The following is a 25,963-nucleotide window of genomic DNA, read 5'->3' as shown; positions in this document are numbered from 1 at the left end:
TGAGGTTTTCTGCTGGCGTGTAGTTTCTGTGTAGGGCTCTATAGTAGCCTGGCTTGTTCCGTTTTCCCTAATAGGAGGGGTATTGATGTCTTAGGGCCTAGTGTAATATTTTCACTGTTGCCTTTTCTTAAGTATGGTGTTTATTGTTTGAGTCCTGAAAATTGGTGCTGTTTTGGTGTGGGATGTTTACTATTTATGCAATTTCTGTGCAGACAGTATATGTATCTTTCCCTTGTGTCATTCTTAACAATAAAAATAATACTGGGCCTTTATTTTTTATTTCCGCCGTGAATTGTAATGAGCAGTGTGTCACACATGTGAGCGTGGTCTGTCAGGTATGTCATGATGGGTAAAAGGTTGAGAACCACTGTGCTAGTGGATAGGGGCACCGAGGATCGGCTCCTGTCAGTCTCTTCCAGGTCAAGGACTTCTGGTTCATTATAATCAACCTTGGCTTTAGGGAAAGACTGGGCCAAGCACTGATAGAAGCAGGGGAAGCATTGGTACCATTCATTTTCAATATATAGTGCTGCTCTCAGGAAGGCGCTGGCTCATGCCGTGATGCCCCTAAAACGACCCCATGGCGAGGAGTGCCCATCCTCATTCGATGCCGGGGGTCTGTCTGTCATCACCAGTCCTGATGCCAGTCGCCGATCCACCTTGGGGATCTGAAAATCTGGCCACACCTCCTGCCTCCCAGTCAGTTTTGGCATCGGTAGCTTTCGAGGAGAAGTTGAAGCAGAGATCAGCTGGCAGTGGAGTGGGCGTTGCAGGGCATTGCCAGTAGCATCGATGGTGCCAATGCCTGCGCTTTCCCTGCTGGAACAGCTCAATGTGCTCATTGATGTGTTACTGACCCAATTGGCATCTGTTCCCAGGAGGCCATCAATGTCCAGTGAGGCACCAATGCTTCCCCCAAGCTCCATCAAGACTGGCAGAGATGCTGAGTCCTACAGTCCCCGTCCCCCCCCCCCCTCCGGTCCAGCTTTGCCAGTGCCCATGCCTCTGGACGAAGCCTGAGCATCTAGGGCCCCATCTCCTGTAGATTACAGTAAGAATGAGGCCCTGTATGACCCCTGGAGAAATGACACTGCAGAATCCTCTATTGATGTCTCGGATGGTCTCCCTTCAGAGCCGTCTTTTCCAGAAGAACGAATGAGATCTCCACTGGAGGACTTGACCTTCGCAAATTTTGTGCGAGCGATGGGTGAGGCCATCCCCTTTCAGTTGAGAGAGGAGGATGCCAGGCATAAGATACTGGAAATCCTCCAATTCATAGAGGCTCCTAAAGAGATTGTGGTGGGTCCTGGTGCACGAGATCTTTAAGGAGTTGCTGCTGAGAACATCCCCTCACGGTACCTCCTGTAAACAGGAAGGTGGATGGGGTTTACCTTGTCCAACAGGCTACTGGATTTCAGAAGTGTCAGCTGTTGCACCAATCGGTAGTGGTCAAACTCACTTTTGAGAGTGCCAAGGGCTCTCTGACCCATGCGTCTGCGCTCCTGGGGAAGGATCACAGAGCAATGGAAGCTCGTGGGAGGAAAGTATTCCAGGGGGCCATGCTCATTGCCTGCATCGCCTCTTACCAGCTCTATATGAGCCAATACTTATGAAACTTCAGAAAGCAGGTGCAGGAGGTGCCTGAGTGGCTGCCTCAACAGCAGCAAGACACCTTAATGCTAGTGCTCCAGGGTCTGGAGTGTGGAAAACATGAGGTTCGTTCAACTTACAATGCTTTTAAGATGGCAGTGAGCATCTCTGCAGCAAGAAATGGCACCTGTGGAATGGCATGGCTGTGGGCCTTGGATCTCCGACCGGAGGTACAGGAAAGACTCATTGACTTAGTATACAGGAGAGAATATCTTCAGAAGGTGAGGGTCGCGGTGGTCCAGTTGAGGGATCACCATGAGACCCTTCAGTAACTCTCCACCAGCACTTCAGGTCTGCGAGGCAGGTTCTGAGGTCTTTCTACCACCAGAGGAAGTACTATCCTCTGACCCCTTGGTCCCATTCACAGAGGGTGAGCTCCCGTGGCCATCCCAGGCAGCAGAGAGCTCCCAAGCCCCAGCTGGCGCCCCAGCCAAAGACTGGTATGGGGTTTTGACTGGATTGTAGGGAGCATGAGCAAGCCACCTGTACCTGAGACACCCCCCCCCCCCCCCCGGTTGGGAACAGTGGCTCAGTATAACCTTGCACCAGTGGGTTTTGACCATTGTCTGTCAAGGGTACCAATTGAACCTATTGGTGTCTTGCCAAATTGTTGTCCGTGCCCGTTTTTGAGGCCAATAGTGCATCAAGAGGTACTGTTAAGGGAGCTCTCCGCACTCTTAACAGCCAGAGCGGTCGAACCTGTCCCACCAAGGCAAAGAGGGCAGGAATTCTACTCCCAGTACTTCCTGATTCCAAAGAGAACAGGAGGTCTCTGTCCCATCCTAGACATGAAGGCCTTGACACTTTTCTCAAAAAAGAAAAGTTCATGATGGTTTCACTGGGTACCCTGATTCCCCCTCCTGTTAAAAGGGGTCTGGCTGTGCTCCCTTATTTTAAAGGATGCATATACTCACATTGAGATTTTCGCAAGTCATGGAAAGTATCTCAGATTTGTGCTGGGAAACTGTACTTCCAGTACAGATTGTTGCCATTCAGGCTAGCGTCGGCCCCACATGTTTTTACAAAATGCCAGGCCTTGGTGGGGGCGTACCTCCACAAGCTGGGAGTGCATATTTTCCCTTACTTGAATGATTGATTGGTCAAGAGCACCTCTTAGGCAGGGGCAAATTAGTCCATGTGTTTGACTATCTGGAAGTTGGAGTCACTTGGGTTTGTCATAAACTACCCGAAGTCCCATCTCAGCCCATCACCTTGGTTAGACTTCATAGGAGCCCTGCTAGACATGACTCAGGCAAGAGCCTTCCTGCTGCGATCCATGGTGGTCACCTTGGCGTCCATAGCGACAGTGATTCAACAGAGCCAGCATGTATCAGCTCAGCACATGTTGAGGCTGTTTGAACACATGGCCATAACCATCCATGTTACTCCCTTAGCATGCTTACACGTGCACAGAGCCCAATAGACCCTGAGGTCACAGTGATGCCAGGCCATGAGGAGCCTCCAAGCTCTCATTCGAGTCACTCAGTCTCTCCGGGACTCTGTCCTGGTGGAGGGTTCTTTTGAATTTGGAACAGGGAATATCTTTCCAAAATCCCCTTATCCAAATTGTTCTTACCACGGATGTGTCCACCCTGGGGTGGGGAGCTTATGTAGAGGGGCTCTGCACCCAGGGCCTATGGTCTGCCCAGGAAGTACGGTGTCAAATCAAATTCATGGAGCTCTGGGCGATTAGGTGCGCACTGTGGGCTTTCAGAGACAGGCTCTCCAACAAAATTGTCCTGTTCCAGACAGACAACCAAGTTGCGAAGTGATATGTCAAGAAGCAGGGAGGCACAGGGTCGTACCTTCTGTGTCAGGAAGTGGTCCAGATCTGGTCCTGGGGCCTGTCCCAGGGGATGGTACTCGGGGCTATGAATCTGGCTGGAATGGAGAATGTGATAGCGGACAGACTGAGTTGTGCCTTCAGACCCCAGGAGCAGGAGGTAGTGACCAGATCTTCCGCTTCTGGGGAAACCCAGATGTGGACTTGTTCACATCCCCCTGCAACAGGAAGGCGAGACAGTTCTCCCTGTACAGGTCAGATGGTGAACCAGCCTCTGATGCGTTTGCCCACCATTGGGGGTAAGGGTCTTTTGTATGCATATTCTCTGATCCCTCAGGTGACGAAGACTCTCTTGAAGTTTCACAAGGACCAAGGGACTATGATCCTCATAGCCCCTCGTTGGCAGAGACAGATCTGGTTTCCACTTCTTCATGAGTTGTCCATTCAGAGACTGATCAGTCTGGGGATTTTCCCATATCTCATCATGCAAGATCATGGCAGGCTGTGTTATCCAACCTCCAGGCTCTATCACTCACAGCTTCGATTTTGAGAGGTTAATGTTGCAGCCACTTGATCTCTGAGAATGTCTTGGGTCCTGGTGGCTTCCAGAAATCCTTCCACTAGAAAGTTCTGTGGACTGAAGTGGAGGAGATTCTGTGTGATGTGAGCAGAAGGCCCTAGATTCATTCTCCTGCCCCACACAAAAACTGCTTGACTACCTTCTACGCTTGTCAGAGTCTGGCTTGAAGACCAACTCCATTAGAGTTCATCTCTTTGCAATTGGCGCAAGCCATCAAAGTGTAGATGGTATGCCCATCTCTGTACAGCCGATAGTTGTACGCTTCATGCAGGGCCTTCTTCAATTGAAGCCTTCCCTAAGGCCTCTCGCTGTGTCTTGGGACCTCAACATGGTATTGGCTCAGCTGATGAAATCTCTTTTTGAGCCGCTGTGCTCCTGTGACCTGAAATACCTGACCGGAAGGTCATATTTTTGGTGGCGGTCACTTCAGCATGCAGGGTCAGCGAGCTCCAGGCCGTAGTAACTTATCCACCTTATACCAAATTTTATCATGACAGGGTGATGTTATGTACGCATCCTGAGTTCCTACCTAGGATGGTGAAGGATTTCCATCTTAACCAGTCAATTGCCCTGCTGACATTCTTTCCCAGGCCCCATTCGCACCAAGGCGAATGAGCACTGCACAGCTTGAATTGCAAGAGGGCCTTAGTTTTAACAATATAAGAATTTGCCATACTTGGTCAGACTAAGGGTCCATCAAGCCCAGCATCCTGTTTCCAACAGTGGCCAAACCAGATTGCAAGTACCCAAACACTAAGTAGATCATATGCTACTGATGCCAGTAATAGCAGTGGCTATTCTCTAAGTCAACTTGATTAATAGCAGATAATGGACTTCTCCTCCAAGAACTTATCCAAACCTTTTTTAAATCCAGCTACACCAACTGCCTTAACCACATACTCTCAAAAATAAAAAGTGATATAATATTCCTATTTAACCTTTACTATTATATATACAAAGAAAATTAATATGTAAAAGATCTTTTATTAATTGATACAATACATGTAAAAAAGCCAGAAACAATTCACAATTCTCAATTGTCCAAATAACAATAAAATCATCACACACATATCTGGCCTTTCAGAAGCATACTTGCACATTCCCATCAGGGAAGACCATCACACACTCCTCCTTTTTTACATTCTGGAGAAATATATTCAGTTCAGAGCTCTTCCTTTTGGACTGGCCACAGCTCCAAGAACCTTCACCAAGATGATGGTGGTTGTAGAGGCCTTTGAGAAAGGAGGGGGTTATCTTTCATCCTTATTTAAATGATTGGCTGATCAGGACCAAATCTTATCAAGAAGATCTGTGTCAGGTGGGAGTAGTCCAGGATTTAGAAGACTTGGACTGAATTAATTTTGCAAAGAGCAAATGTCCCTCCTTAATCTCTGGAATACCTTGGAGCTTAGTTCAGTATGAAAGCAGGTCATGTGTCTGACTTGGGAGAGAATAGTCAAGATTGTAGGTCAAGCATAGAAATTCTCTGTTCGGAGCATCCTGATCTTGAGATTATTTTCAGCTGCTATTCTCTGACTACCACCTTGGACCTCATCCTTTGGGCCAGAGCTCACATTTATTTATTTATTAGCTTTTTTATACCGGTGTTCGTAAAGGTACATCACGCCGGTTCACATTATAGCAAAAGTAGTGAAATTACATAATAACAGGGAAAAGGGATGGGGCAACATAGTGAAGCACAGAAGTACAGCTCAAATGCAACAACAAAACGTATCAAGAATACAACGAGGTGTAAGTAACACAACTTCAACAAAACGACTGAAGGAGCAACAAATTGAAAGTAATAACTAAGGTGAAAAATGCTGTAATCCCTGCAAAATGACTAAGGTGAAAGTAATGACTAAGGTGAAAAATGCTGTAATCCCTGCAAAATGACTAAGGTGAAAGTAATGACTAAGGTGAAAAATGCTGTAATCCCTGCAATCCATTCTTGTATCTCATTAGTTGCATCAACTCCAGGATTATGCCACCTTCCTCCTCCAGTTCTGGGGTAAAAGAGTCTTAGTTGGTGAACAGGGCTCAGAATTTGTTGGAATTCAAGATCCTGAATTCTTATCACCACAGATGCAAGCTTGGCAGGTTGGGGAGCATACTGTCTGGATCAGATAACTCAAGGGCTCTGTTCTCAGGAAGAAGCTTCCTGGTCCATAAACCAGGGTTATAAGACTAGTGATCTTCCAGTTTCTTCCCTTGCTAAAGGAAAAAGCAGTCACAGTGTTCTCCAACAATGTAACAGCAGTGGCCTGCCTACATGAACAGGCAAAGGGGCACTTGAAGCTTAGGGGTGTCCAAGGAAACCAAACTTCTCTCTCTGAGTGGAAGAGAATTGGTTGCAGTTGTCAGTGGTGTATATTGCAGGACAGGAGAACTTTAAAACAGAATTTTCTCAACAGGTATTTTATGGATCCAGGCAAATGGGAACTCAGTCAAGTAGCATTTCAGATAATATCGTTGGGACACTCCTCTCAAGGACCTCATGGCAGTTCACAAAAATGCCAAGGTTCGCCAGTTTTTCATTTGGCATAGGGAGGTTGGATCTGAAGACATACAGTCTGATCCAGCCTCGGCCAACAGGTGAGCTACTGTATGTGTGTCCTCCCTGGCCCTTGATAGGAAGGACCTTAAGAATAATAGAGAAGTAGACTGTTCTAGTGGCTCTGCATTGATTGAGAAGTCATTGTTATGCAGATCTCTTAGAAAAGCTAGAAGGGAAGGCTAGACAACTACAACATGGTTAAAAGGGGAGGTGAGAGAGGCTATAATAGGTAAAAGAACATCTTTCAAGAAATGGAAGAGGGAGCCAAATGAAGGAAACAGCAGAGGCACTGACAAGTCAGATGCAAAGCATTGATAAGGAAGGCAAAGAGAATTTGAAAAGCTTGCCATGAAAGCAAAAACTCATAAAAACCTTTTCAGGTACATTTGAGGTAAAAAGCCTGTGAAGGAGTCAGTTGAACCATTAGATGACCAAGAAGTAAAAGGGGCACTTAGGGATGACAAAGCTATAGCAGAGACACTAAATTAAATTAATTCTTTGCTTCGGCATTCACTGAGGAAGATGTAAGCGATATTCCCATGCTAGAAATGATATTAAAATATGATGATTCAGATGAACTGACACAAATTTCAGTGAACCTGGAAGATGTACTAGGGCAAATTGACAAACTAAAGAGCAGCAAATCACCTGGATTAGATGGTATACATCTCAAAGTGCTGAAAGAATGGAAAAATGAAATTGCAGACTTGCTATTGGAAATTTGTAAGCTATCAGTAATATCTATGGTACCCTGAAGCCTGAAGGGTTGCCAATGTAATACTATTTTTTAAAAGATGATATCTTCATCAGCTGTTTTTTGAAACATTTTTTTCATATAGTTTTACAATTATTTTTGTGTGGGAAACTATAACAGCTTGGCTTTTTCTGTTTTCCTAATGGGAGGTGGATTGGTGTTTAGGGCCTGGTTTAATATTTGTAGTGTTGCCTTTTTATAGGTAGGGTTGTTCCATTTGAGTGCATGCCATAATGCAGGTGTAACTTTGTGTGGATTAGTTTGTGTACATTATTGCAGATCCTGAGATTTTGTTAGGTGCTATATTTCTGTTTCCATTTCTCCAGGTTTGGTCTGCATGCAGAGTGGCTTGTTTTTGGTTTTCATTCTAGTTTGTCTCCATATTTGTAATTTGTGGTCTTTCTGTACTTGCTGAAGGTCGATCTTGTATCTATGACCGAGGTGAAATATTTAACCAGCATGTAGGCACATAAAATACCTCATTTTATTTGTTGTGTTTTCTCAATTGGTGAACTGCTGTTTTTTTATAAGTAGGGCTAATGCGCCTGGTAGTAGAGGGAGTTTATGTTGCTGTTATTGAGATAACACCAGAATATCTTTTTTGTATGGTGAGGTGTACGGGAAATGTTCTAGTTCTGCTTTATACCCATTACTGAGGGTTGGGGTGGGGGTGGGGTTAGCTCTGTGACTGTCATGTTCAGTGTGTCTTGCATGTGAGACCATCTTATCAGGTGTGTCCCGACAGAAAAAAGGTTGAGAACCACTGCTCTGGAGGACATTTGCAAAGTGGCCACCTGATGATCTTTGCATTTTTTCCTCTGAGTATTACAGGTTGAATGTTTGCACTAAGGAAGATTCAGCCTATGGAGCTGGTGTTCTGAGTGGCCCTTATTTCCCCTCTTCCAGGTTAGTGGGGTTGTGGTTCTTTCCATTTTCCTGGATTAGTGTAGTAGGATGATAGGGAAGGAGATATTTTTCTTACTTGTTAAGTTCCTTTCCTTGAATCCTGCTACACTAGTCCAGGACACTTGCGGGAAATTGGGCCTTAGTGCAGATAAGGAAATGTCCTTTTTGTTTAGTGAGACACGCATGCGTAACTGCAGAGATGACTTCTAAGAAGTCATTCGTATAGGATACCCTCTTTGTCCCAAAAATCAAAGAAGTCTGAGAGTAACTCCTCTCTGGGTAGAGACTGAATATATGCAAAAAAACTGTGTATGGTTGAGCTTGAGCTCCTGTTGTATGTCCTGAAAGTTTTCACCATGTCCTTCTTAGTTGCCATCTGGTAGGGATGTGCATTTGTTTTCAATGAATGCGCCAGGTCCCTATTCGTTTGATTCGGGGGAGGGGGGGGGGGGGTCCGCGAAACACATGACGATCCCCCAGTGACTGTCTGGGAGTTGGTATTTTCAAACAACAAGCAGCATCACTGTAGGAATTGGGCTTGCTCAGGCTCCCAGTGTTTTATCTGCAGTTTTATTTTTTGTGCACACAGAGCAGTCTGTTGTAGTGTACAGCAAGGCACTGCACTGTGTGTGTGAGGTTTTCCACACTCACATATATTGGTTCAGAGGTGTTCAGTCACCAATCAAGAAATAATCCTTTTAATTGAAATCCCTAGTAGGCAGTGACATTAAATCCATGATGTCAGGGAAAGGTAGATGTGGTCGAGTAATTGGCCTTAGATGGAGTTTACCACCCACTTTCGGCTGCATTCACAAACAACCCGACTCTGAGGAGACATGGTCCCGGCGCACCAGGAGCCACTACTACCGGCCTAGCACCATCTGCGGGCTGAGCCTCGTCTTGTCTTGCCTCCTTGTCTTTCCCCTATCAACCCACAGCGATCTGACTACCTCAGCTCTGCCAGCCTGTCTTGCCCCTATCAAAAGCACAGGGACTAGACTACCTCAGCTCTGCCAGCCTGTCTTGCACCTATAAAAACCACAGGGACTAGTCTACCTCCGCTCTGCTAGCCTGTCTTGCACCTATAAAAACCACAGGGACTAGACTACCTCAGCTCTCGCCAGCTTGTCTTGCCCCTATCAAAAGCACAGGGACTAGACGACATCCGCTCTGCCAGCCTGTCTTGCCCCTATCAACCCCACAGCGATCTGACTGCCTGTTTTGCCCCTATCAAAACCACAGGGACTAGACTACCTCCGCTCTGCCAGCCTGTCTTGCACCTATAAAAACCACAGGGACTAGACTACCTCCGCTCTGCCAGCCTGTCTTGTACCTATAAAAATCACAGCGACCTGACTACCTCAGCTCTGCCAGCCTGTCTTGCCCCTATCAACCCCACAGCGACCTGACTACCTCAGCTCTTCCAGCCTGTCTTGCCCCTATCAACCCCACAGCGACCTGACTACCTCAGCTCTGCCAGCCTGTCTTGCCCCTATCAACCCCACAGCGACCTGACTACCTCAGCTCTGCCAGCCTGTCTTGCCCCTATCAACCCCACAGCGACCTGACTACCTCAGCTCTGCCAGCCTGTCTTGCCCCTATCAACCCCACAGCGACCTGACTACCTCAGCTCTTCCAGCCTGTCTTGCCCCTATCAACCCCACAGCGACCTGACTACCTCAGCTCTTCCAGCCTGTCTTGCCCCTATCAACCCCACAGCGACCTGACTACCTCAGCTCTTCCAGCCTGTCTTGCCCCTATCAACCCCACAGCGACCTGACTACCTCATCTCTTCCAGCCTGTCTTGCCCCTATCAACCCCACAGCGACCTGACTACCTCAGCTCTGCCAGCCTGTCTTGCACCTATCAGCTTTCTGCCACTCGGCCTTGCTGCCATACACCAGATGACTCTACTCCTTATGGTGTACTTGCCACTATCATGGTTCCTCAGTTTATTGATGCTAGTCTTTGTTTGCTGCTTTCTCCCTTTATCAGCACCTTGTGGCTTTTCCTGACACCCTTTCTGCTTGCTGTGTTCCCCCTTCATTGTGCTGTAGGATGTTGATGCCACTTGTCTTGTCACTTCGCCTGTCGTGCTGCCTTCAAGGGTTCATGCAACTGTTATCGGTGCTCTCTTTTGAAGCTGTGGTGTGTTATTGACACTCTCGCTGCTGCTTTGCACCTCTGTTAGAGAACTCTTGCCACTCCTGGTACCCCTTTGCCCTTTTACAGTGCCTTAGGCTATTCATGCCATTTTGGTGCCACTTTGCCACAGTCTAAGTACCTTTGAGCTCTTTTCTCCTTCTGATGATTGTTCCACAGAAGTTTCATCTGAATTGATAAGAAAACCCCAATTCTGAAGCCAAAAATAGGCTGTAAATACTTCCCCCATTGACTTTAATGGCAAACGGAAACAAATGAAACAAAGTGGGCCCCCCCGAAACGAAAATATGAAACAAAACAAATTTTTTCCTTCTGCACATCCCTACCAACTGGGCAATCACCTGAAGCCCTTTGGCATCCCATGAGGAAAAGACCTTTGAGTGCAGCCCTGGGAGAAAATTGTTATTACCTCTAAAGAGTAGAAATTTGGAAACCATGCTTCCCAGCTGTAATTTCATTATAAGTCAGTTCCAAGATTTTAACAGCAGCATCATAAGGGGATTTCAATGCCCTCTTTAATATATAGTGCCACCCCCCACCATCAGTTTGATCCAGCCTATCATTTCCATATAATTTGTATCCCTGGTATCACAATGTCCCATTGGTTTATCTTTCTTCCACCAGGTCTCTAGGATGCCAATTTTATATTTACTTCTTCATTCAGTACTGTATACCCTAACTCTCCCATCTTATATTTTGTAGACTTCTAACATTTGTTTACAGACATTTCAAAGTATGTGTTTTGTTTGTATTGCAACCTGCTCATCAATTGGCAGAGGGTAATTTGGAATCTTACTGCTACTTAAAGGTACGTGATCCACTTTAACATTTATTACAACCTCTCTACTAGGATTCTCTAATTTCCCTGTTCACATTATTCTGAACCATGTGCTTCTGAGTGACACTCTGCTTTCCCCCCATCATCTAGTTTTAAAAACTGTGGCATTTTAAAGGTTTGTGCCAGCAACCTGGTTCCACTCTGGTTAAAGTGGAGTTCATCCTTTTGGAAAAGGCCTCCCCTTCTGCAAAATATTGCCCGAATCCTAACAAATCTAAAACCCTCTTCTCTGCATCATCTCATCCATTCATTGAGACTCTGGAGCTCTCATTGCCTCTGGAGTCCTGCATGTGGAATGGGGACCATTTCTGTGAATGCTACCCAAGAGGTTCTGGGTTTCAACTTTCTACCTAAATTTCAAAAATTGGCTTCCAGAACCTCCCTCCTACACTTTCCTATGTTATTAGTATCTACATGTACCTCATCCCCAGCAATATCTAAAATCCTATCTATCGGGCCAATACAGTAAAAACACGGGAGAGCGGGCGAGCGCCGGCACAGGCCACTCTCCTGTGCACGCGATACGTATTTTAATTTATTTTAATTATGGCCGGCGGTAAAAAGAGGTGCTAGGGAGGGACCTAGCGTGTCCCTAGCATCTCTTTTTTGACAGGAGCGGCGGCTGTCAGTGGGTTTGACAGCCGACACTCAATTTTGCCGGCGTCGGTTCTCGAGCTTGCTGACAGCTACGGGTTCGGAAACCGGACGCCAGCAAAATTGAGCATCTGGTTTTCAAGCCGCGGGCCCATTTTAATTAATTTTTTTTTTTTTTTTTTTTACTTTTTTCAACTTTCGGGACCTGCGACTTAATATTGCCATGATATTAAGTCAGAGGGTGCTCAGAAAAGCAGTTTTTACTTTTGGATGCGCTATTACCCCTTACTGAATAAGGGGTAAAGCTAGCGCGTCCAAATGCCGGCTAACAGTGCGCTCCGTCTGAGCGCACTGTACTGTATTGGCCCGTATATGATGTCAGTCTGCCACCTTCGCACCAGGCAGGCAAGTTAGTAAGAGATCTTCACATCACCACACAATTATCTACATTCCTAATAATCAAATCGCCAACTACAACTGCCATCCTAATCCTTCCCTCCTGGAGTCATATCCTTGGTGCAAGAGGATATTACATCACCATGAGTGGAGGTCCTAGCTAAAGGATTGCTTCTTGCCTCACTAAGGTGATTATCTCCTTCCAGGTGACCTTTTTCCTCGAGAGCACCACAGGGACTGCCAAATTGGAAGTGGGACTGCTCCATTATGTCTCCCTTAGTGCCTCTAGAGATCGGACTCGTTCTCTGAGGGCTAGGAGCTCTTTGCACCTAGTGCACACATGCAACCTCTCACCAAACGGGAAGTAACCCATACATGTGGCACTCAGTTCAAAAGACTGGATAGACTTCCTCTCTCTGCTGGACTATTATCTGCATCTTAACTTTGTTGATTTGTTATCAAGTTAAAATATCTGAGTAGGGATGTAAAGCCAATCTAAAGTACTTTTAATGTATTGATTTATTTTATGTTTCTCTGTCAAAACCCTGCAATTCTATTTATAACTAATTAGTTACCCACCTTTTTCACTTATTTATCAAAATCTGTAGTAAATTTACAGTAAGAGGTTTTGAGACATGCAGATGAACCATCCGTTCCTCTTCTGCTGCAAGGTTCAGTGCTTTGTCTTTAGAATATATATATTTTTTTCTAGACTGCATCATATGTAAATAGTAGTGATGATGTTTCAGAGAAAGCTGTGTTCTCTGCCTGCATGTGCTGGCAGGGAGAAACAACCAACTTACTGGGAAAGAATATTTTTTCTTTACCTGTTAATTTCCTATATTTATTGACATCACCAATCACTTATTTGAAAGTCTGACGTGGGCTAATATCTCAAAAGGTAAGAGAGAAAAAGTAACAGAGGCTCAATGCGAAGACTAATAAAGCTGAAAAAGTATATTAATTACCAGTCAGAAAAACAGCTCTCAAACAGTCATTCATCACTCGCGTTAGGGCGTTACCATAGGCGTTAGGGCTCTAATGTCCACACATGTGATAAATAATCGCATCGCAAAATGTGTATGTAAATTTGAAAAATGTATTCGTGGGAGGAGTTTGGGCGGAGTACATGGAAATAAGGGCTGTTTAACGTTGCATGCGATACCATAATGCACACTATCGCTGGATTTAATGCCGGAAATAGCTACACCTTTTTACCTGGTGGTATGCCTGCGATAGCTGTGCGTTACGGCTGAACTGGGATTTGTGATAACATATCACAAATCCCTTTTCAGGAGGGGAGGGGAAGTGGGTGGGAAGAGAGAGAGAGAGCCTCTGTGGAGGGCCACTAATTTGGGAACTTTTTATACCACAGTAAGAGGGGGCATTATGAACTTGGGGAGAGTTTTGTGGGGTGAGTTGGGTTTTGAGGGGCAGTTTAATTTTCACAGTCATACATACGACCAGCACAGTTACCATCAGTGAAGATTTTATGTGATTTGGAGTGATGAAAGGTGAAAGAGTAGATTTGTATCATGTTCTCTCTACCTAGTTTGATTGCAGTTAGGTAGATAATGCATCAAGCTAGGTAGGGAGAACAGGATACAAATCTATTCTTTCATCTCTCAATATCGCAGGTGCGATAAATTTATTGCGCATTGTGGTAAAGTAGCTATGCGATGCGGTACCTGGAAAATTATCCTAACCCCACCCCTTTTTTTTTTAATTCATGGGCGCTATTCTTACTAAATTTATAGCAAAATGACAAATCTAGGTCAAAGTTTGCAGTCCATCAGATGTCAAGGGCCACGAAAAAAGCAATTGTTTGAAAATGTGGATGGACAGATTATATAGCTTATCACAAGGCCGTGATGGAATTAAATAGCCAGAACATGCAATGAAAGACCAATTATTTACATACGGGCCGATTCAGTAAAGTCCACGGGAGAGCGGGCGAACCCTGGCGCACGCACAGGCCACTCGCCTGTGCGCGCGATTCAGTATTTAAATGAGGCCCGGCGTTAGAAACGGGAAAAAGGAGGCGCTAGGGACACTAGCGCGTCCCTAGTGCCTCCTTTTGGCCGGGAGCGGCGGCTGTCAGCGGGTTTGACAGCCGATGCTCAATTTTGCCGGTGTCTGTTCTCGAGCCTGTTGACAGCCATGGACTCAGAAACCGGATGCTGGCAAAATTGAGCGTCTGGTTTTCGACCCGATAGCCGCGGCCTGTGCGCAGCCCATGCGTGCGCCGAGAGAGCGGGCATTCGCCTGCTCTCCCGCGGACTTTACTGAATCGGCCCATATGTAAATGATTGGTCTTTCATTGCATGTTCTGGCTATTTAATTCCATCACGGCCTTGTGATAAGCTATATAATCTGTCCATCCACATTTTCAAACAATTGCCTTTTTCGTGGCCCTTGACATCTGATGGACTGCAAACTTTGACCTAGATTTGTCATTTTGCTTGGCTGCACATTTTGTTTTCTGAATCGTGCGGGAATACCTAATAGGGCCATCAACATGCATTTGCATGTTAAGGGCTCTATTAGGTTCAGCAGGTTGGACACGTGTTTTCGGCTCCTTACTGACGGCTCGATACAGTAAGGCCGCGGTAAAAACAGTGCGGCAGTGTCAGGCGCACCCTTCCTCCCCGCACGCACAGTTCTCCTGACCTAACGCCTGATTCTCTCTTCTAATCGCATGCAAATGCATGCCGCGGCTGTGAAGCGTTAGGGAAGGGTTATGCCCGCGCAACCCATTTTACTGTATAGGCGCTGTAACAGCGCCTATACAGTAACCTGGGTGCGCTGGTACCTGTCATTTCAAATGACATTTGAAATGACAGGCACCAGGAAGTGTAAAAAGTGTAAAAAAACAAAAAACCTGTGTGTTATATAAAAAAATAAAACCATTTTAAATACCTGTCGGAGGGCCGTGGGTCCAGGCGGCCGGTGGGCGGTGGGCAGCCATCAGCGGCATCCGGTAGTCCCTTCTCCCTTCCTCCCTCCCTCCCTCCCCTGCCTGGATGAGCGCCAAAATTGCACGGGCGGGTCGGCAGTGGGGGGGGGGGGGGCAGCAGCGGGGGGGCGGCAGCAGGATCCGGGAGCGGCGGGTAGGCAGCAGCGGGGTCCGGGGGGCAGCGGCAGCAGGATCCAGGGGCGGCAGCGAGATCCGGGGAGCGAGTAGCGGCAGCGTGTTCGATCGGGCAGGCAGGTAGGTGGCAAAATAAAGATGGCCGCCTACACGGGAAAATCGTGCAATTGGCCACTGAAGACGTGACGTCACACCCCGTGACGCCAAACGTCGTGACGTCACGTCTTCAGCGGCCAATTGCACGATTTTCCCGTGCAGGCGGCCATCTTTATTTTGCTACCTACCTGCCTGCCCGATCGAACACGCTGCCGCTACTCGCTCCCCGGATCTCGCTGCCGCCCCTGGATCCTGCTGCTGCTGCCCCCCCGGACCCCGCTGCCGCTGCCCCCCCGGACCCCGCTGCTGCCTACCTGCCGCTCCCGGATCCTGCTGCCGCCCCCCCCCCCCCACTGCCGACCCGCCCGTGCGATTTTGGCGCTCATCCAGGCAGGGGAGGGAGGGAGGAAGGGAGAAGGGACTACCGGATGCCGCTGATGGCCGCCCGCCCTCCGACAGGTATTTAAAATTGTTTTATTTTTTTATATAACACACAGATTTTTTGTTTTTTACACTTTTTACACTTACCGTAGCAGGCCCGAGCCTTGCTACTTTTTTGTTTGTTTTTTTTTTGCTTCGGGAGGAGGGGACCGGACGGGGCTGCAGGAGACCGGACGGGACCAGGGCGGGTAAGCAATGTTTTTACACTACACTACACTAACTCCTACTAGGGGGAGGCGGTAAACTAGCAGGTTAAGGCCGCGGCAGAACAGCGGGTTACGGAGGAGATAATATCAGCGCCCGTAACAGTATCGCAGGGGAATAGCTAATTCCTTCATTATACAGCTTTTTCGTTCATTTACATGCTGGGTGCGGAAAGGGTTTAGGAAAGGGTTTAGGAAGCGCTAAGGACGTGTGAAACTGGAGACTGTATCGCTGGATGGCCTTACTTGTCTGTATTGTGCGCTCCCAGCACGTTACAGACCGGGAATCTTTAACTCAACGTTACTGTATCGACCTGTGAATAAGGGGTAAGGGAAAACTCGCGTCCAATGGCAGGTTAACAGTGCACTCCGTCAGAGCGCACTGTACTGTATCGCCCCGATAGTGTTTTAGAAAGTCCTTAATAGGTTTGAGCAACATGGCTATATGCAATTATTAAATTAAGAAAAATATTTTCCATTGAAAGCATGGCAAAAGACAAAAGCAAAAATATATAAAAAGTCATCCCTTGTTTGTACATTCCATGTATTAGTTTTTTTGTGGTATATAGGTTGGTGTATTCGTTTTTGCTTATTTTGTAGATTAGATGTAAGGTAAAACAACACTTAGAAATCTGTGTACAGTTCACCTCATCTCAAAAAAAGATGTAGCAGAACCAGAAAAGAATCAGAGTAGAGCAAATGCTAAAGGGGATGGAACCGTTTCCTTCTGAAAGGCTAAAAAAAGAGCTTTTCAGTTTGGAGAAGACCTCAGAAGGGATATGATAGAAGTATATAAATAATGAGTGGTGTGGAGTTATTTACCCTTTCAGATAGTACTATGTTTTATAATTTTATAGCTTTTGTATACCACTTTGATTTATTTCTTGAAAGGTGGTATGTTGAACTAAACAAAACTAGGGGGCACTCCATGAAACTATCTGTAAAACAGTGTATGTACTTTTAGACATGTAAAAAAGTGGGCAGCGTTTGGAAGGAAAATCATGGTGACTGCAGTGTCAAATCGCTGCATGTAGTTCTGGGCTCTACTTTGTTCCTTCTGTTACACAGGTGCAAATTATCAGGCTGATGCACTCATAATGGTGAGCCTGCTCTCCTAATGCACATCAATCGATCTCTCTGGGGAACCCGATTTAATATTTAAATGGGCTGCAGCTGTCAAAAGTAGGCGCTAGGGGAAATTTGTGCACCCATAGCCTCTCCTCGGTAGTGGGTGCCCAGGACAGGTGGCTGTCAGTTGGTTAGAAAAATGGATGCTCAAGTTTGAGCACCCCTTTTCCTAACCTGACTGCTGGATCATGTTTAAAAAAAATGTTTTTTTTTTAAACATTCTCCTCCTATTTGTTCCTCCAATTTAATATCACCACGATAATAAGTTGGAGGAAGTACAGAAAAGCAGTATTTTCTGCTTTTCTGTACACTTTTTGGGCTGTTCAAAAATTAACATCTGCTCTGGGCAGGCTTTAATTTCCGAGGGTAAAAATGTGCGTGTTAGGTACACTTTGGGTTTTTTTTTACACATTGGGGAAGAATAGTTAATAGACTCTTCAACATGAATTTGTATGTGATAAGCGCTATTACCTTCGTGGGGGGGAAGGGTATTAGATGCTTGTTTTGGATGCCCTAATTCCCTTATAGAAAAAGGGGTTGTGGCCGTGCGTTCAACCACGTGCTAACCAGTGTGCTCGGCTGAGCGCAATATATTGCATAGGCCTGTTTGTGGGTACAAAAGTACCTGTGTTGTGTGCACTGCCTGAATTTTCAAAGGGAAACTCAATGGGGAGTTTATCTTTTGAAAATTAGCTTGAAGTCTGGGATTTCAAAACTGGGATTTCAAAACTGCTTTCCCCTTTTGTTCTATATAAAAGTTCAAAATGTTCTACCATTATAGATGAAATTACTGCTATTAATATACCTCATTTTTTATATTTTACAGGGTATAGAAATTAAAGAAACTGCTCAAAAATGTAAACAAAAGCAAGATTCATTGGAGAGTAAAGACAAGCAGGTAGGAAATCGAATGCTTACTACTTTAATTTTCAGCATCATTTCTATCCAAAGAGATCATACTAATGGCTGTCTCCCTGCTCTCCCCACTAATAACTTTGAAACCGTTTCAGTTGTTGGTCTGAATCTTGGCAGGATCAGAGTGACAGGCAGAGATGTGACTGTTGTAGTTTGGACAGTGGAATGTAATTGCTAAGGTGGAAAGTGACAGAGAAGTAATTGTGAGGGAGATTAGCTGGAATCCAATGGAGGGACCTCGAACTGAAGCTCTTTAGATTTTTAGTGTCTATTTTTTATATATTAATTTGATAATGCCTTCCCACCAGACCAATTCATACAGCCCTACCAGCAGATAGATATTGCAACTCACTTTACTTAGGCCAGACTCCGCCCTACATCCCCTTCAATTAGTTTAGAGTACTGCCGCTTGATTCCTCACTAACACTAATTGTAGAAACCACATTACCCCGGTTCTCCAGTCACTTCATTGGCTTCCAGTACGTCAATGTATCCACTGTAAGGTCCTATGGATTATACACAGTTTAATACGTAGCCCCTCAACAATCTGGCTATGCTCCTCTCTGCGATTAAATCAGCCTCAATGTCATCTATGCTCCATCAGTAAACATTATTTACAAGTTTCAAACATCAAGACAGCTAGACAGATCTCACCAGAAAATGGGCTTTTTCTGAGGCGGGTCCAATGCTATGGAATTCAATACCAGACTCACTTCGATTCTTGCCGAATACAAAAGAGTTCAAAAAGGTCATAAAAACCTACTTATGCGCTATTGTACTTAATAAACCCCAGGCATGATGGTCTATGCTCTTACTTTCTGTATTATTTTATAGTATGTCTTTCTTTTAACTTATGTAATTTTACTTTATATTTATTTTATGATTATGTACGTTATTCATTGTAAACCGCTTAGACCTACCATAAATTGTATAGGTGGCATACAAAAGGTTTTAAATAAATAGAGGCAGAGAGCACCTGTTTTGCTGATATCACTCTGTATAGGCTCCCGTGCTTACCTCAGCCTGTTGGTATTCTTTGCCTCCAGCAGATGATTAGGTAGCAGACCTGTGCTTCTGAAGTCAGGTTTTTGGCCTGGCAGAGAGACACCCTTAAACTCTTGGGTGACAAATCTAGGTCTGATCTTCCTCCAGTATAGTAAAATCTTACGCCCAGGGTCTTTCTGGTAGCAGGTAATGTCTTCTGGGCCAAGTATAATAAGTTGCATTTAATCCCTCTTTCTTCCCCTTTCCCCACCTAGCTCTCCTGCTTTCCTCCCTCCTCTGGCTGCTGGTGCAGTCTCTTAATAAAGTTTAAAAAAAAAAAAAGAGAGAAATAGAAATAGAATTGGCACCAGGGAGTTTGAGCAGCCGTCAAAGCAGCTTTGTTGCTTGTGTGGAGGCTGAATTCAAGCCTGCCTGGTGCCTCTGCAAGGGTGATAAGTACAGGTAAGGAGGGGAGAGCCATGTTGGTACTGTCTGACTGCGGAAAGAATGCCAGGTCTTGTACAACCTGCAGCCTGTGCCACACTATTGCAGGTACCAGCCATATGTGTTTGGAAGAAAGAGGGGGAGACATAAGGACAGGATTTGGCTGCACCAGAGAGACAGGCCCAGAGTGGGCAAAGTGGTTACCACCAGTGTGATTTCAGGCATGGTAGGAACAGTGACCATTTTGGAGCCGCATGGCTCTTTAGACATGTTAGAGATAGAGTTTCCCGTATTAACCCCATCTCCCTTAGGAGAAGGGCAGAGTGCTGCTGCTGGATCTAATCCTGGGGCATAATTGAGGTCTGCAGTTTCCCTGCATGTGCCTGTTTCCTCTGGCTCTTTTTCCCTTAAAATTTGTGCTCTTAGAATTTGGGCTCTTGTTACATCAGGCATTCTGCATAAAGCAGGGTGCTTCTCCTATTCTTAGTATTTCCCAAAGGACATGGAAACCAAACAGTACCAGTGAGAAAATGCTCCCAGTAGGAAACAGACTGGGAATTGGAGAAGGAAATGTCTTCTCGTTCAGAGACTTCACTTATGTCCTTAAAGGAAGAACAACAGAGTCCAGAGGAGGGTGAGATTTCTTCTAAAGTAAAAAAACAAACAAACAAAAAAACCCAAACCAAAACAAAATTTCAATATTTATTGATTCACCAGTTTAGAACAGGAGTTACTGTCCTTGATCCTTAGTGCTTTGGGAGCCTTGGGTATCACTGATGAGCAGACTGAAAGGAAGCAGGTGTCTGGAGATCTTATTATGGTAGGCATGAAGAAGCGCAAAAGAGCATTTCCCCTGTATCAGTTTATCAGAGAATTGATAGCAGCAGAATGCGCTTCTCCTGAGATCAGACTGAAAGTTGGAAAAGCTATGGGGAAAACTTACACTCCACCGATGGAGGAAAAAGAGAAGCTTGAAGGTGCCTCGAGTGAATGTGCTAGTGTGTGTTGTAACTAGGAAAACTTCTTTCCCCATAGGAAGGGGGGTATGGCCCTAAAGGATCCTCCAAATTGTAAGATCATATCTCTACTCAAGTAATATTTAGGTCTCTGGCCTCGCTCTGCAGGCTGCTTTCAGTCTTAGCTACATGTCTAGAGCATGTCTGCACTGGACTTGGCAGGATCAGGAGGCAAGGGTGCATCTTAGTAAAAAAAAAAAAAAAAAAGGCAAATAGGATGTTAGGAATTATTTGAAAAAGAATAGAGAACAAAACTGAGAGCATCATAATGCCATTGTATACATCCATGTTGCTACCACATCTTGAGTTATCTTCTGGTTGCCCTGTCTCAAGAAGGATATAACAGACATAGAAATGGTATAGAGAAGGGTGACACAAATGAAAAAGGAGATAGAAAACCTTCCTTATGGATAAAGGCTAAACAGGTTAGGACTCTTTAGCTTGAAAAAGAGACAACTGAGGGATATGATTTAGATTTATAAAATCATGAGTGGGGTTGAACAGGTAAATAGGACAGTTAATTACCCTTTCAAATAGCATTAGGAATAGGGGACACTTCATGAAACTAGCAGCTTGTAGATTTAAAACCGTAGGAAGTATTTTTTTCACTCCGTGCACAATCAAGGTATGGGATCAGCTGCCTTGACCACATCCTCTGGCAACAAATATAGTGGGGTTCAAAAGAGGATTTGATAGTTCCTGAAAGAAAAGTCCATAAGCAGTTATTAGCTAGGTGACTTGAGAAAGCCAGCACATATACCTGAGCATGAGATACAAGAAATAGAGCAATTATTGGGGATCTGCTGGGTACTTGTGTCCTGTACTGGCCACTGTCAGAGATGGGATACTGGGCTGGATCAACCTTGGTCTGATTCAGCATGGCACTAATTACATTCTTATATTCTAAGTAGGGACAACATGCCTAATGACAATTCTCTTTTGATTCTTGTTGTTCTCACAGGACAAGCAAAGATGGTAGTCCTCACATATGGGTGGCGTCACAGGACGGAGCCCAATCACGGAAAACTTCTGTCAAAGTTTCTAGAACTTTGACTGGCCCCTACTGGGCATGCCCAGCATGGCACCAACCCTGCAGCCAGCAGGGGTCCCCCTTCAGTCTTCTTTTTTCCGCGCAGCAGTAGCCTCGCGGTTAAGGAGCTCTGACCACATTCCTGACAGGAATTTCTTTTCGGACTTCTTTAAGGTTAAATTTGCCCCACAGGGGTCCCTCCTCTTTCTTTACTCAGTCCGCGGTACTTCGGTAAGTTTTTTGCCGTTTTTCGTTGATTACTGTCGAGTTTGGCCCTCGCGGCCTACTGGCCATCGACCGTACCGCGGCTAAATTTTTTTCTCATGGCCATGGCGTCGGGTTTCCGTCGGTGCCCAGATTGTATGCGCACCATGTCTATCACAGACCCTCATAGAGTCTGTGTATTGTGTTTAGGTAGTGAGCATGACGTCCTGACTTGCACCAAATGTGCCTTGATGACACCTAAAGGTCGCAAAGCCAGAATGGAGAAGATGGGACTCCTTTTCCGTGCTCACACCCCGACGCCGTCCATCGCATCGACGTCTTCGGAACCGGCACCGTCGAAGTCGCACCACCGTCGACAATCCTCCGGTGACTGTCCACCATCGACGTCTCCACGGCCATCGACTCCCGTCCCTTCCCCTGAAGATCGAGGGGATCGGAAGGAGCAACATCGACATCGCAAGTCTCGGACCCTTGAGGAAACGAAGTCATCGACCTCGATACTGTCCGAGCCTCCATCGAATAAACCCTGGCCAGGAGCGGCACCGTCCACTCCTGCGACCGAGACATCGAGGCAACCCTCACCCGATCGGGGTTTGGGAGTCACGATTCCGCCTGTAAAGGTGGTCCCTCCGGCTCTGCCTCAGCCTCCCTCTTCCGTTACGGAGCCAGGTCTTGTTTTCCCAGGTTTCTGGGAAGAACTGGACCGGCTGGTCCAGGAGGCCATCGACAAGGCGATACAACTGTTCCAGGTCTCTCTGGCACAGACTCCGGCGCCAAGAGTGGAACCAGTCACCGACCCGATTCCAGCAGCGCTGGCACCGCTGCTTTCCCGGATGGAAGCGCTCATGACCGCCCTTCCACCGGTAATTCCTGGGTCACTGACAGCCCCGGTGCGCTCCCCGATGACAGCTTCATTGGGAGGAGAAACACCGTTTCGCATTCCTCCTTCGGGAGTTGTGCCTCAACCATCGATGCCGTGTCGTCCCTTGCCACCAATTCATTCATCGGGGGCGATACGCACATTGGCGCCATCAATGCCTTCGATACCGGCACCGATGCCAGCCAGGGCATTCTCGGTGCCCCGGTGATTCCTTCGATTTTCTCGGAGCCTTAGCCGGGACCTTCGGGTATCCAACCCCCTCCTGGTCCTACAGGTCAGCCTGCTGATCCTTATGACACCTGGGGGGATGATACGTCCACAGACACCGATGATTTACCTTCACCACCCTCTCCTACTGAAAGTAGAAAGCGTTCTCCTCCAGAGGACCTCTCTTTCATCATTTTTGTGAAGGAAATGTCGGACTTGGTCCCTTCTCAGCTTCAAACGGAGCAAGATGACAGGCACCAGATGATGGAGCTTCTCCAATTCCTGGATGCCCCTAAAGTGATCACTTCCATTCCAATTCATCAGGTTTTTCTTGACCTTCTAAAAAAAGAATTGGGAGAATCCTGGATCCATTGCTCCAGTACATAAAAAAGCTGACTCTACTTATCTCGTACAGTCAGCACCTGGCTTTCAAAAACCTCAGCTTGACCACCATTCAGTAGTGGTTGAATCAGCCCAAAAGAAAGCAAAAAGGACAAAGCCATACTCATCTACATCTCCTATCAAAGAACATAAGTTCTTAAATAATATTGGTTGACGAGTATACCAAGGGGCCATGCTTATCTCCAGGATAGCTTCTTATCAGCTGTACATGACCCAATACAATAGGGTCATTTTCAAGCAAATACAAGATTTCTCTGAAACCCTGCCTGAACAATTCCAACAACATCTTCAAGCCCTTGTAACTAAGGGTTTTGAAGCAGGAAAACATGAAATTAGAACAGCTTATGATATTTTTGACACTTCCACTAGAATGTATGCAGCTGCCATTTCGGCAAGACGCTGGGCCTGGCTCAAGTCTTCTGATCTTCGCCCAGAAGTTCAAGACAGACTTTCTGACCTGCCCTGCTTAGGGGATAATCTATTTGGAGAACAAATTCAACAAATAGTTGCTGAATTAAAGGACCATCATGAGACCCTCAAGCAGCTCTCATCCGATACCTTCTGATTTCCCTTCTAAACAGCCCTTCAAAAAGGACTCTAAGAAATCATTCTTCCGTACACGGAAGTATTATCCCCCACCAACAAGATCCAGACCGACGAGGCCTTATCAAAAATCTCAGCCTCGCCAGCCTCGAAAGCAAAAACCGCAAACAGCTCCCCAGCCAGGGCCTGCTTCGGGTTTTTGACTTCCACTTGGAGAGCGGAAGCCAGATCCCTTTACAAAGCATACCAGTGGGAGGTCGATTAGGACACTTTCATGAAAAGTGGTACTCAATCACAACCGACCAATGGGTATTAGCAATCATTGCTCAGGGTTACCACCTAAACTTCTTAACTCTTCCACTGGACTCCCCACCTTTGCAAACATGGGGACTAACCGGCCACTCTGTCCTTCTGGAGCAGGAGGTTTCCCTCCTTCTCCAGTCAAATGCAATAGAACCTGTCCCTCTTTCACAACAAGACCTAGGGTTCTATTCCCGGTACTTTCTGATCCCAAAAAAGTCAGGAGGACTTCGTCCAATTCTGGACCTACGAGCCCTCAACAAGTACCTTCAAAAAGAGAAGTTCAAAATGGTAACCTTAGGCTCTCTTCTACCTCTGCTACAAAGAGGAGACTGGCTCTGCTCTCTAGACCTTCGAGACACTTACACCCACATTGCGATAGCTCCGGCTCATCGCAAGTATCTCCGCTTTTTAGTAGGCCAAAAGCACTACCAATATTGAGTGCTCCCTTTCGGCCTAGCATTGGGACCACGAGTTTTCACCAAATGCCTCATACCCTGTTTCCCCGAAAATAAGACAGTGTCTTATATTAATTTTTGCTACCAAAGATGCACTAGGCCTTATTTTCAGGGGATGTCTAATACTGTAGAGCTGCTGGCTGCCCCTGCGTCAGCCATGCCTCACCAGTGAGCTGTCAGAGAGAGGTAAGAGTGTGCAGCATTCATGGTAGTCAGCTTGGGCTGACTCTGCTGCTTTTGAACCTCTGCACACTGCTTGGAAGGGGTCCCCCGACTGGTACTGCCACCATCCCCAGATGTCAGTAATCTTGCTGCCACTGTCACTGCTGCCACATGGCTATTGGGGAGGCGCCGATTGCTGCTACTGACACTGAAGCCCATTCTGCTGCCTCCTCTGTGCAGGCCCCGTGGGCTTCCACTTTCTCCATGCTGATCTCGTACATTGTGAGATCTACATAGAGAAAGTGCTATTCTTGCACATTCCCAAAGATTACATGTGCCAATCACTAAAAAGTAATTTATTTTTTTTTTACCTTTGCTGGCTTATGTTAGTTTTCTAATCGGTTGGTCACAGGCTTTTTTTTTTTCCACCTTCCCTTTCTTATTTTTTTGCCAATTCCTTTTATATTGTACTTTTTTCTTCCGTATTTCTTTTCTCTCCATCTTCTTCCCTCAAACACAGTCAGGTTCTCATTTTCACATGCATTTCTCTCTCTCACACACACACAGGCTCTATCTCACTCCCACATGCTGTCTTGCTCAAGCATAGGCTCTCACCGTCACACGCTGTCTCTCTCACACACACAGAGGCTCTCACATGCTGCCTCTGCAAACATTCAGATCCTCACTCCCACACACAATCTCTCAACTCATCTCATACACGCACGCACACACCCTCTACAGACCTTCAGCCTCTCTCTCACCTCTGGGCCTCCTCTTCGCGGGTCGCTGCAGGATGGGCTCTGCAGCAGCCCTGAACTTCTCGGGCCTCTTCCTCTTCCCTGCTGCCGGGCCTCTTCCTCTTCTTGGGCCACTGCGACTTGGGATTCGCAGCAGCCCGCGGCGGCTCCTCGTCTGCACGTGCTGATGTTCTTTCTCCTTCCTGCCCACGCGGCTCCGGCAATGTTTACTTCCGGGGCCGCACAGGCAGGAAGGAGAAAGAGCATCAGCGTGTTTGAACGCGATCTTTTTCTTCGGGCAAGGAGGCTCAGCGGCCGCATGAGCCTCCTTGCGCCCGGGGGCATCGGCTCCCCTCGGGATACCACTGCAGGCCTCCTCTTCGCGGGTTGCCGCAGGATGGGCTCTGCAGCGGCCCTGAACTTCTCGGGCCGCGGCAGCCCTGCTACCAGGCATCTTCCTCTTCCTCGGCCCTGCTACTG

The 25,963-nt window shown here is 46.4% G+C and overlaps 1 protein-coding gene across 1 annotated transcript in view; it reads left to right on the top strand.

Moving 5' to 3' along the window:
• SMC5 (structural maintenance of chromosomes 5) overlaps window positions 1-25,963 on the top strand; it is a 281,089-nt gene that overhangs the window by 69,191 nt on the left and 185,935 nt on the right. Inside the window, exon 8 of the mRNA XM_029612667.1 lies at window positions 18,007-18,078. Within this exon, the coding sequence (XP_029468527.1) occupies window positions 18,007-18,078 (72 nt within the window). The remainder of the gene's footprint in view (window positions 1-18,006; window positions 18,079-25,963) is intronic.

The sequence above is a fragment of the Rhinatrema bivittatum genome, chromosome 1 (genome assembly GCF_901001135.1).
Source record: "Rhinatrema bivittatum chromosome 1, aRhiBiv1.1, whole genome shotgun sequence".
Lineage (NCBI taxonomy): Eukaryota > Metazoa > Chordata > Amphibia > Gymnophiona > Rhinatrematidae > Rhinatrema > Rhinatrema bivittatum.
Note: the sequence above shows the minus strand (reverse complement) of the source record. Positions and strands in the feature narration are given on the sequence as shown.